The 13,381-nt window shown below is 35.7% G+C and overlaps 1 protein-coding gene across 27 annotated transcripts in view; it reads left to right on the forward strand.

The window, feature by feature from the left end:
* LOC105205869 (extracellular matrix-binding protein ebh) overlaps positions 1 to 13,381 on the forward strand; it is a 100,518-nt gene that overhangs the window by 55,956 nt on the left and 31,181 nt on the right. For 18 of the 27 annotated variants that reach the window (XR_005574733.1, XR_005574736.1, XR_005574734.1 and 15 more), the window contains 13 exons: positions 1,587 to 1,664; positions 5,984 to 6,208; positions 6,417 to 6,577; positions 6,657 to 6,868; positions 7,389 to 7,593; positions 8,200 to 8,214; positions 9,104 to 9,293; positions 9,412 to 9,547; positions 9,655 to 9,985; positions 10,094 to 10,297; positions 11,231 to 11,472; positions 11,800 to 11,842; positions 12,240 to 12,467. Coding sequence is in view for 22 of the 27 variants with exons in the window: in XM_039448991.1 (XP_039304925.1) it covers positions 1,587 to 1,664; positions 5,984 to 6,208; positions 6,417 to 6,577; positions 6,657 to 6,868; positions 7,389 to 7,593; positions 8,200 to 8,214; positions 9,104 to 9,293; positions 9,412 to 9,547; positions 9,655 to 9,985; positions 10,094 to 10,297; positions 11,231 to 11,472; positions 11,800 to 11,842; positions 12,240 to 12,467 (2,270 nt within the window). In the remaining 5 variants the exon portion in view is untranslated. The other 9 variants (XM_026131854.2, XM_026131865.2, XM_026131851.2 and 6 more) reach the window with 8 other exon arrangements.

Consider the following 13,381-nt stretch of genomic DNA (forward strand, 5'->3'; position numbering starts at 1 on the left):
TCTTTTTAAATTAAAAATCGTGAAATAAGTAAGAAAATAAATTCTTAATTGATTCAATGTCAAAATTTCGCTCAATTCTACACGCAGCAATTTTTCTCTATTGTAAATCGGGGACTATAGATGGGATAAATATTGCTATCTAATATTACGAGAAATGCAATCCGGCGATACCACGCGGCCTTGTACTCCGGTCTACATATCGCGATTGCCGCTGCATTGGCACTACGAAACAATAATGATGTGTATTATAGTATGATACTTGTGTGTTGGTGAAAGTTTTCTGCTGTGATTAACCCTACAGGATTGGCCATTTAATAAATTACTTATTACGTTAATTTTATTATCTTAATTGCCAATTGATAATAGGACAAATCTCATTAAATTATACCAACAGTATAATCGGTGATCGATAGATTTGTTCACTTTTATCATTTTATTTCTAACATTGTTTTCTAAATAAAAGTTATTTATTAATTTAAAAACACACTAAATTAAAAATAATCAAATTGTTTAAAAAATACATATTTGGAAAATAATTAAATTTAGGAAGAATCAAATTGTTAACTTTGTGAATCTGGATGAAAATAAACTAATGATCGTGCACGTTTTACATTGATGTTTCCGCATGCGTTCCCGCGTGGGACTTAAAAATGATCGAGATTTACGTCACCATTATCAGCGCACGATCGTTGATAGCCCGTCTATACCTGATATCCATATGCCGTAATGGATGATATTTTACTCAAGTCGCGTGCAATACTTGCATAATCATTCGAGTCTGCATTAGGGGTTTACGAAGCACGCGGTATAAATTAACTTAGAACTATACTAAAAAAAAAACTTTCTTGATGTAAACGTATCCGATTATAAAAAGGAAACTAGTGTGGCGCGTATATAAAATTCTAACTGAGATATCTCGATGCTCACGAAATATACTCGTTCGTTCATTTTTTTTTTTTTTAATATATAAGTTGACTGATTACTGTGAGATGCAAAATAATCATGTTAGATGGTAACACGTAACAAACGTAGTATTGAAAGATGGATTTTTGTGATAGTACATTGCTCATAATGAATTTTGCTGTTTGTTTTACTTAATGTTTATGATAGGACTTGCGATAGTTTACAGTCAATCAGCCAGCTCGATAAGAACGCTTGATGTTCTCGTTACAGCCTGCTTGTTCGTAGCGGAGTTCGATTACTTAGTGTTTAAGCATGCTGTTTTTCACGTTTCACTTGGATGAACGATTCTTTTACCAATATAATTTTATTTATTACTGGTGACGATTTATACTAACTGCCCGACTGATTTGAAACAGGGTTGAAGAATGTCCGCGATTGGAAATTTTCTCTTCTCACATAAAAAATCTTGACCATTGTTCCGCCTGTCTGTTTAATAATGACGCAAAATCCTTGATTGAGTCATTCTTGCACGTGACACTTAAAAGAAAGCGTCAAGCATTTCTCTAATTACTTAAAATGCAGTGATGACAGAACGGGTGATACTTATTCGAGCAAGACAGCATGAGCATGATAAGCGAAATTATTGATTCGGATAATCAAAATCGGTTTTGTTCTGAGAACAGCGAGTCCATAGAGTCCTTATGCACCTCGCTGGCAGCTCTCAGTACCGCATCGAAGGGACAAGGAATGTGGAGGGACAGGTACACCATATATCCTTTACATTATCTTCCTTTTCCTGCCGAATCTGACGAGCAAGTTCTTCTTGCTTTCAATAGTTTCAATTTTAACACGCAAGACGCAAGCGACGATAAATCTATTAATAATACCTGTAAAAAAAAACAAAAATTCTATTTATTATTTAGAATTAATAGTCCAGTTACAGCAATCTGGCCAAAGAGGAACGAGAGAGTGTCAAGCATGTTACTTATAAGAGAAAGAATCGTTCTTCCAACAAATAGTTAAATAGTAGAAAGTAGGAATTGCAACAGCTGCTGCTGGATGTTCTTTTCTCATATAACTATTTTAAGTTGAATATTTAATTTTAATTGAACTTCGCGCGGATTACGTGCGACGGAATCTGTTGTTTTAATTAATATTTTGACAGTAGTTTCAAAGTGATGCATCTTTCAGTTGGAGAAGATTTAAATAGACTCAAACTCTCGTGTACACTTAACGATGATCAGTGTAAAATTATTATTACAACAGATTTCGGAGCGTCATTATTTTAAGTTTCTTCCGCGACGTATGTATTTTTTTCGCAGAGTGTGAGTGTGTTGCGTTACTCTCTTTTTCTCTCTCTACTATAATACATAATTATTATTGTTATTTCTCGTTTCGTAGTCGTGTACAATAGAAAAGTGGCTTGCGTGTGATGAGTGCACTTTACGAAGTGATCAGCGACAGTCATCATCATCATCATTATCATCATCATCATTATCATAAACAAAAGCACATTTTACGAAAGCGAAATAGAAAAAAAATAAATCTAGAAAGAAAAGAATAGGACATGGAAAGAATCAGATGTACATATCGTGATGAATTTAACTTAATGAACGAAAATTGCGTAAAAATGTGCTGACGTTAGGAATATATCATCTCTATACTATTCTCATTTCATCACCATGTTTATGAACGAATGAATATTAACGCGTGTTTTATTTTGTTCCCGATCCTCTCTGTTTTATTATTTGCGCTACTAGCAGAATTCCACAGTGGAGAAAGTAAGTGATTTTCTCATCAATCTTAGCTTCTGCAGTTTGCCGTGTACATAAATCACATCCTAAATTTTCTTTCGATTATTTTTTCTTTCGTCGTTACACACAGCCTATATCTGTCGTCGCACAATCCCCTGTAGTCTCTGACTTTTATTATTCTTAGAAACATCGCACGTCGCTCAGCGAACACTGCTCGTTCAACGGTCGCCGAAAGATGATTCATAGATTGAATTTCATAGATTAAATTTTATCTCTCGAGAAATCGGTAAATCTCACGGTGAAAAAATGTGCAATGAGTGTAACAATGGGTACACGCGCCTCGTAGTTATGTATCTCCATGCTATTCTCGACGCAGGTGAATTTATTCAGCAGAAACGTACGTAAGGGCGTCGACGAATTTAAATGGAATTTAAAATAAAAACAAGGGAGGAGAAAAACAAATTAATTGCGGTTATGCTCTTTAATAACTTCGCACTCGGACGATTGCAATAACTGAATGCCAATATCGCGAGAAACGTCCTTGTCGAGCTTATGTTTGCTGCGCGATATGCATTGCACAATTCTTCTGTGAATATTTCATAGGCTTATCAATGGGGCTCTCAGCGCCCGGCATCAGCTGCGGTATGCGATAGTTGAGAGCAACTGAATGGAATCAATTCGTTTGAATCGAATTAGATGACACTTGTTAGATAACATTTCATTGCCTTCGATGTCGATAGTTTAGCGCTTACACGGCTGTATCACATCTATCCGGACAGACACCTCACGTAGGAATTAGGGTTGGGAAGTAACGTGTTACTTGCAACATCGTTAAAATTACTTGGTTCAGTAACGAATGAATAACGCAGTTATATCTTTAGTCTGTTCAAAAATGGGTTTGGTTATTACTAGTAAAAATAATGCAGTTGGCAGAAATGAAAATTACTGGCGTTGCGTTTTATTTCTTCCACCAGTAAAACCAGTAGACGATCCCAAATAGTTCGAAACATCATAAAGATATTCAAGTTTAAAATCGTGGACATTTCAACATTAACGCAAGCATGTAGTAACATTGTAACAGAAATAAATTTTTAACTTAGATAAAAAGTTAATAAATTAAAATACTTGTTTAAAAAATAACTAGTTAAAGTTAAAAATTAAATTATTTTAAAATTAACTTAAGTTAAAAGTTACTAATTTTATTATTTAACTTTGAAGTTTTTTAATTACCCAACGTTGCAAATGTGTTACGAGAGCGTATAACGCGGTGCGATGCAAGAAGTCGTTGCGATAGTCTCGCGCAGCGAGAGAGACTTCGCATTACATGCACGTCGTCTCTGTTAAATGCCCCACTCGGGTCGTTGACCGCACGCGGCCCCGGCAGACAGGCGCACGTGCTTGCCGTCTGGGCCGCCTCCCCACTCTCCTCGGCCGACGGAGAGTGGGGAGAGGACCCAGACAGCGCACACGTGCGTTTGGCTTACAGGCTGTGCGCGGTCAACGACTTGAGGGGGCTTTAAATGGCGTGCACGCGCGCTTTGGGTTATGCGACGTCTCTCTCTCTGCACAAAACTACCGCAACGACTTTTTGCATCGTATCGCGTTACAAACTCTCATAACTCATTTGTACGGTTAAATAATTAAAAAATTCAATTAGTGACAATTAGTGACAAAAATCAAGTTAAATAATAAGGTTAATAACTTTTAACTTAATTTAGTTATTTTTAAATGATTGAATTTTTAACTTTAACTATTTTTTTTAAACAAATATAAACTTTAATTTATTAACTTAAAGGATTCTTATCTAAATTATGTTGTTTCAGTAACGGTCAAATATCTCTCTACTTTAAAATTTTTATGTTCTTTGTGACTATATAAAAATCTTTAACTGAAATATACAAGTTTATTTAAATTTTGCCATCAATAGTGCATCGTAAAGTCTAGTGTTATATTCGTTTTCAATAATATGCATTTTCAATAATATAATAATAATAATTTAATATTCTATTAATGTCAAGAAAAAGTAATGAAAATAGTAACGATTCATTACTTTTTCAATAATGATAATAGTAACGAGTTACTTTTATAAAAATAACTTTGCCAACCCTAGTAGGAATACCCATAGATTTAGCCTAGCTGTTTTATTTATCTCTTGTTTTGCCACACACTCGTGCCCACAACTCGTACAGCTCGTTGTCATCTCATAGAAATGTCCAAGCAGATTCGATCTTTATAGATAGCTGTTTTATTTATCTCTTATTTTGCCACATACACCTTATTGTCGTATAATCTTACTGTCTTATTCACATTATATTAAACCCAAAATTATATTTACGCACAACAATTAAGTGTCGGTAGAATGTAATACGAATTATCTCACCGTCATTGTCACAAGGCACGTTATACTTATATCACGATGTTAACGTGACCAAAGCGCATTGTCTCTAAATTTTAACAATAATCTCATGAGATCGTCATAATCTCACAGATATCACGCTTATAGTACAATTTCTTGAGAATTACGCTTTTTAGCTTTGCGCACTTTTTGTAACAGTTAATTCGCTAACGCGAACTGTTACAATACATTGTGACTGACATTAATATTAGAATTATACGTATATATAAGTTCGATTTTTAATTTTCTATCATGGTATTCATCTATCAGATTTTTATGAAATTTTAATTAAACGTTGCTGCAAGGAAAAAATTTTCTCTTAGAATTTATATTTAATATCGTGTAATCGTGGGAGAGCGTAATATTTCGCAGAATTTTATGCGATTTTCTCTGCTGTATTAATATTTAACATAATAAAATATAAAATAGTTTTGGTTTTTAATTAAATAGAATATAAAGGTTTAATTTTTTAATTTTTTATTAAAATATCTCTTATAAAATTTTACTAAAATTATAGTACAATTTTTTAAAATATCATGTTTCACAACCACCATGATTTTGAAGGTAAAATCTAAGAAAAAATTGTTTATGACAATTAAAAATTACAATCTTTAATTTTTTGCATCGTCATCTGTGAGATTTTTCAGAACGCGTATGACATATAATAATAAATTCCTTCTATTTTTATTCGGGATTAACGTAAATTGCTATAAACATTTATAATAGCTCAATGAAGCGGTATCACGCGCACAAAAGTAATGTCGAAGACACACGTATTTGGTACATGAAATAGACCTTGACTGTGCATCTTTTGTAAGCAACCTCCACGTATATAATGCAATTTTTTTATTGCAATTTTTTGTAATGTTCCGGATGACCCCTCGCAACATGACGTTAACCCAAACGTAACGCGCTCTTAAAAACCCCTCAGCTTCCTGGTTTCCTTCTTGGTGGACGCGAGAGGCGGTGCGATGCGCGGATGCAGGCACAGCGGTGTCCGCGTGATTGTTCCACCGCGTAAAGCCGCGATGCCGATGCGCGTCACATGCCGATATCTGAGAAGAGACAAATTAACAAATCCACCACCTTTGATGGAGGGAGAAGCGTTGGCCAGCCGCATCCTCGAATTGGGTCCTGTGGGCGCGAAATTTTTAGGGTACGTTCTTTGGACATCTTTTACGATTTTATTTTTTTATTTTGATTGCCTGCGATACAACTTTTAACTAAATTAATTTTACAAAACGTTAACTTTAATTAACATTGGTTTAATTTAGTTTAAATATTAACTTACCCAATCTTCACTTTATTACTGTCGCTTGTGACGATAGATTCTCCTAAAATGTTAAAAAATTTTTCGTGTGTAGACCTGTTATCATAGAGGTGCCACATTTCGCATCTTTGCGCGGAAAGGAACGGGAAATAGTGATTTTACGATCGGACAACGGAGAGACCTGGCGCGAGCACACTTTGGAAGCCAGCGAGGAGGCTGTCCAGGATGTGCTTAACGAGAGCTTTGAGGGAGAAGGTACGATTCGTGCAACGTCCTTTTTTTCGATTTCTGAATGATACGGCAAATACTGAGCTTGATGAATATGCTTTTCCAGAATTAAGCCAGCTAGAGGATCTCCAGACGTCTCGTATCGTAAGGATACTCACCGTAGATTTTCCACATTATTTCGCGGTGGTATCTCGCATTCGGCAAGAAGTCCATGCGGTTGGTCCCGAAGGCGGTACCGTGTCGTCATCCGCTGTACCACAAGTACAAGCTGTCTTCCCACAAGCGGCCCTTACTAAGAAGATCAGAGTCGGTCTACAGGTATTTTTTCGTTTTCGTTCATCAATTAAATTTATTTACAAAAGGCGATAGAATAAGTTATTTAAATCCCCGATAATATCTTAACCGTACATATCTTTATAAATAAAAAATTGGAATTTTTTATTTAATAAACAAAAATAAATAACTTATGTTATCCAACAATATTCTTTAAAGATACATTTCTCTATAAATTATTTATCATATTTAATGAAACAATATTATAAGAAGTGAAAGACCAAGAATATTAAACGTAAATTAAAAGATAATAAACATTGTTATAAAATCATAGAATAAGAAAGTTCCAATTCACAGTTTTCTTCAATAAAGTACAAAATTACTAAATTAACAAAATTACTAAAGTAACTTAATAACAATTCGGTAGAAGAGATTTAGCTGAATCGACGGTGATATGTCAGGAGTAGTAGACAGAGAAACCGAACAAAGTCATAAAAGCCCTGACTAAACAAATGTATGTATTGTATCTACATTGTATTATTGTTGAAATTATTGTTAAATACAGGCACATCCTATACCGGCGGATCTCGTGGCCAAGTTACTCGGAAACAGAGTAGCCGTGTCGCCGATTGTTACCGTCGAGCCGAGACGAAGAAAGTTCCACAAGCCGATAACTTTAACTATTCCAGTACCGCAGGCGGCCAATAAAGGCATGATCAACCAGTACTCCGGGGACGCGCCGACTTTGAGACTCCTGTGCAGCATAACTGGTAATATATGCTTGCACGTAACATTGTAGAGCAGCGTACCGTCTTACTGGAGAATCTCTTACCGATAAACTGCTGGAACTAATATATGTCGTATAACACCTTTGGTGTACATATACGCTCTTGATAAACTTACGTTATTGCGCATTCAAGTATCGATTTACCGTAGTTTAGCAGGCATGAACACAATCGGTAGACTATCTCGTCTGTTCTCAGGTCGCTCGGGACTGCGAACCAAGTATCGTACGTTGCACGAGAAGATTGCTTAAATGGTAGCAGCACTTTGCAACTCGTTTATGTTTAGTATGGTAAACAGTCTGTACTGATTCGTGACTTGCACCAACGTGTAAAGATGTACCAGTGTGAAACTTTCACTCAAATGGGAAAAAAATCGTTTTATGTATGTGAATGTTGGAAAATATGTCTTGTTTTGTCGTAAATGATTTCTTTTTTCGTCCATCGTATTATCGAGAAATGTGTCCCGAGGACCTTCGGATAGAGATTTAAAGGGGAGATGGTAGCTGCATGTTTCATAGAAACATTTTGTTGAGTATCATTATTGTATACATATCTTGTTGTGATTCATTGTTAATGCTTGCATATTGTTAGGATTGAGTCATTTAGGTATGGATTATCAATTAAAGTAGATAACATTTTACTATACCTAGTCCATTGTTAAAAGTTAACTTTAAAGTTTTTGTTTCAGCACATTCGTTTGTCTGGTAATCGCTTTAATATAGTAATTCGTGATTTATATGAAATTGTATTTATGGTATACATATACCATATATATATGTATATATACATATAGTTATACATATATATTTTTTGGATTAATATTCTCTATAATACCCAATCATATAATCAAATAGAATTTATATCATTATAACAATATTACATATACACTGGATATTTATTACTTTTATTTTATAGTCACAATCTTGAGAATATATTTCAAATGTTTCTATACAATACCCCTAAAAATCTTCAGTCCCAAAAGAAATATATACATACAATTATTTCTATCTTATCTTTTTCTTTTAATTTAATTATTACATTAATCATTTTTTTCCATAAAAACGACAAACACGTTGAATAATGTTTTGCAACATCATTTTTTGTATTTATCACTTATCTTAAATTCATACACCTACGGTTGCTTTCTACACATTTCATATATAGCGCTTTCTTTTGATTTTGCAAGCATTATCATTCAATCGACCATGTACCTCTTTTCATATTACACTTACACACTGATAAAAAGCACGTAACAACAACGCACTTAGCGACCGTTTTTAAATGCGAAATTTCCTCGGTCTGATAATTATCGATTATTCATATACCCAGCATTATTTTTACGCATAGGCACTGATTCATGCAGGATTGTTAGTTACCAGTATTTAATCTCGGTCGTGCGAAAATATATTACACATATTTCACTTTTGTCACCTGCGCATTTACAACACGGACATATTTTAATAATGTTATTGGACTTGGCATGTATGTCGTTCAGGGGGTCAGACTCGGGCAGTCTGGGAGGATGTCACAGGTTCGACGCCGTTGACCTTTGTGAAAGATTGCGTTTCCTTCACCACCACAGTTTCCGCCCGCTTCTGGTTGATGGATTGCCGTAACATTTCCGAGGCCACAAAAATGGCCACGGAACTCTACACGCACGCGACACATGTGCCCTTCATGGCTAAGTATGTTTCGACCAATGTAACGTAACACGTTGATTTTGACATATTTTTTTGTCAGTGACAAATTACACAGGTGCAAATTATGCAGGAGGCAAATATTTTAATGCTTACTTTATGATAGGTTCGTAGTGTTTGCGAAACGGGTAGATCCATTGGAAGCGAGGCTACGTGTGTTCTGTATGACGGATGACAAGGAGGACAAAACTTTAGAGCATCAGGAACATTTTACAGAAGTCGCAAAGAGTAGAGACGTTGAGGTAATTGTCATGAATAAAAATGCAGATTGTTAAAGCGTTTACGAGTCGTATGACTGCTCTTGAGTAACGACTTAAGACGTCATTAAATCTTATATTTAATGTTCCAGGTGCTCGAGGGAAAAACGCAATATATGGAATTTTCGGGAAATCTCGTACCGGTATTGAAAACGGGCGAACAGCTGCAATTACCGTTCAGAGCTTTCAAGGAAAATAGGGTCCCGTTCACCACGAGAATAAAGGATCCAGATGCCGCGGATATGATGGGCCGAATCATGTTTATGAGCGAGCCTAAGGTTCCGAGGGGTGAATTACCGCAAACGCCGATTTGCACACTAAATATTTTGCTGCCGGAAAAGATTTCTCCGGATACCGCGGTCTCCGAGCTCGATTTGTTGGAACTGTCAAAGAACTACAGTTTTCTACGCGACGGTGGAATAAGTACGTGAATGATAAATAATACATGACTTAATAAAATGAAAATTAATTACTCTAATGATGTATTTTACCAAAGTTTTCTATTTTACACGTCAAATATTATATTTTTAGGTAGACCAGATGCTATACACAGAGCGACTATCCGTCTAACAGACATTGCTAATCTATTGGATAAAGATTGGGAACCACTAGCGGAAGAGTTGAATATCCCACCCAACGACGTAGCCCTAATAAAACAAGAGTATCCCGACAAACCTGCACAACAGGCAGCCGCTATGTTCAAAATTTGGCAGAATAGTGGAAACAAAGCTACAGGTGAGCCGTAAACATTACGCAATTTATTTACCTTTATATTGCCAAACTTGCGTAGCGTGTTAATTTTCAATGAATGAGAGTTTGCGGTAGCTGCCTTGGTAACCTTTAAAAACCTGTTTCCCAGCAAGGTCAATTAATTAGACACGCGCGCTATAGTTGAGTCAGGCGTGAGGAATCTCTTCTAGCAACGTAGATATGTGATGATCTCACTGTGCATTATTATGCCTGACAAGTCTACGCGCTTCGTTCCCCTCTCCTTCGCGCTAATGGCATTGACTCGCACATAGCTCGCGATGTTTCTGCAATCGGCAAAAATAACAAGCGGTGATTCCGCAGTACGTGATCGGCAGTCACGCAGTGAAAGTGATTAAAATCTGAGCGTGCCCTCTGCCACTTCTTTATTTCTACCGGTTTTACAAATCGCCGAATTATTCGTATCTCTGAATCTGTATTACCGGGATTATTTAACATTTTCCTGACATTCTTACGATAAAGTAATACATTTTTCAAGACTGCTGTTTCAAATTCCTTAGATTTTAATTAATTTGATTTTAACAAAATCAAAAAGAAAAGAGAAAAAAAAGAAAACAATGTTTATAACTTTATATCAGGAATATGAAAATCAAAATCATTACACGAGCGAGCTCTTAATAATATTTCGGAGATGTCCTTGTCCGCAATGTGCAATACATTCAGGTCTGTGAAAAATTAAATGAAAATGAACAAAGATATAATTGGCTATAAATTTTCGACGAGTATCGATAATGTATCTTTGCTTTTAAAATCTATTAACATTTATGATATTTAAAGTACATATAAAGTTTGAAACGTTAAATGTGTTATAATAAATATGTATAATACATTGAATTGTGCCCTTTATGAAAATTCATAAAGATTGATTGAAATATATCACGTGTTGTCCTTCATTTATAGGAAATACGTTAGAAAAGGCTCTTAATAAAATCGGACGAGAAGATATAGTGAACAAATGTATCTTCAATGTTGAGTTAGTGACTGACGACGTTGAAAAAGCTGTGGCCAGAGTAAGGTTGGATCAGCCAGGATTTGATTCGCTAAAGGAAGAATTGGGGCCGTCGAGAAACACGTCACTTCGCCGTGATGCAACTATGGATCCGAAGATGGACCCTGATTACGAAGAGCCTGATAGAATGAAGGTGCGCATTTTATGCAAATCTGGGAGAATCTGCATGCATAATTACTATGTAATTCAAATCGTCACGTGACAAAAACAAATTAGCAATAACGAAAGATTCTATTTTATCGCTTGACTTTATTCTTGTTATCTAGCGAACGTTATTATTGAGCGCAATTGAAGAAGATACTATCCGTCCACTTAATATCTCGTTAATAGAGCTCTTTTATGTATGCTACAACACTTAAAAGTCTTATACATAACAGTAATTTACTCAAATAACCACTTCGTTATATGAGCGTGGGATTCTTGCAAGCCGAGATAAAGTGCAATTCTCTTTTTGTTCCAGGAGTCTGAATCGATCGAGGATCTCAGTATCACACGCGATAAACGTAAGTATAACAACAATATCTAATAAACTTAATATTACTTATTATTACTCGCTCTTGCATTGCGTTTTAATATTACATATACAGTTTATCAGAAATAATACAATATTATACATTTTCTTCTATTATATTACAATACATACTGCAATTAAAAATGTGACGTCACGGCTCGCAATACTTGAATGATGCACGCCACGCCACAACGCGAGTTTATTGGTTGTGTCAAATACACAGAAACGAACACTTTTTTACTCGTGCTTACTTAGAAAACGTGTTAGTCAACGCTTGCCGGGCAATCTTACTGCGGCCACGTATATCCGTTATATTCGTCATGCAGCGTCTCACATCAGCTCGTGTTATCTAAGTGTCTCTTCGTTTATGCATTTTCTGCACTTCACAGCCAAAGAGCACATCACAATCACAAACGGCACTGTATTCAACGGAACCTCGACCCCCATCAAAGACAAATACGCGAGCGACGAGAAAGAGCTCGGCGACATGATGGCTGATTACCTTGAGCACAAATGCCACACGACCGACATGATGAGCAAAAAGTCGCGCGACGAACTGGACGATCCGGAGAAAAAACGCCAGAAAGCGATTGCCGACGCCAACAAGATAGTCTCTGGTAAGTGAGCTTGAAAGCGATTAGAATGAATGGTGGGTTGAGGGGCCGTGCTTTACTACTACTACTGGCAAAAAAACCGGCAGTCGTTAATCGAGTTTTAGCGGAGCTACATCGCCAAAATGCGGGACCACGCATTTATACATACATAAACTTAAAATTCAGCAGCATGATTGGATTAATGCTGCGGGCGCACGCTTGATCCTAGGGGATCGACTTACTCGTATTAACCATCTGTCGACGAACTGTGTTTCGCCGAACTGGCTATAGACCTCGCTAGATCGGAGTTACCTTTCCTCTAGTGATATCGTGTTCATAGTTATGAAATGTATTCGCTTAAAGGTTTTTCGAGCAATGCACGAGGTGTACAACTACATTTCTCGAATAGCTTTGTACGTTTATTTGTTCGTCTGGCATTATGTCTTTTTTCTTAATAATATTATTTTTCGAATTTTCTTATATATCTTCTCACAAACGATTATTTCTTCATTTGTGAAATGATAAGTGTCACCATTATGCAGTTATTTCGCAACAAATGCACATGTAATATTATTTATTTCATTATATTGGCATATGGAAGCTATATGCCAATAACGTAGTTTCTAAGTAGATATATTTCAATGCTAATCTATTTTGTACATTGAATTTTCACTTGTGACTTATTATCGTCGTTTATGAAGCAAGCTTTAATTTTTACGTAAGTATTCAATCAACAATGTGCACGATCTTATTTCAGCGAAACGTTGCGGTCGAATAAACGCTAATTCTTGAATAAGGAATATTATTATTATTATTATTATTATTATTATTATTATTACTATGGCATAATGATTCTGGACACGATTCACGTCAATGCATAAAATTTTGTCTCAGCTTATAAAGAACACTGTACGTTTTACAGAGTGCAAATAACGTAC

This window comes from Solenopsis invicta, chromosome 5, assembly GCF_016802725.1.
Source record: "Solenopsis invicta isolate M01_SB chromosome 5, UNIL_Sinv_3.0, whole genome shotgun sequence".
NCBI classification, from domain to species: Eukaryota; Metazoa; Arthropoda; class Insecta; order Hymenoptera; family Formicidae; genus Solenopsis; species Solenopsis invicta.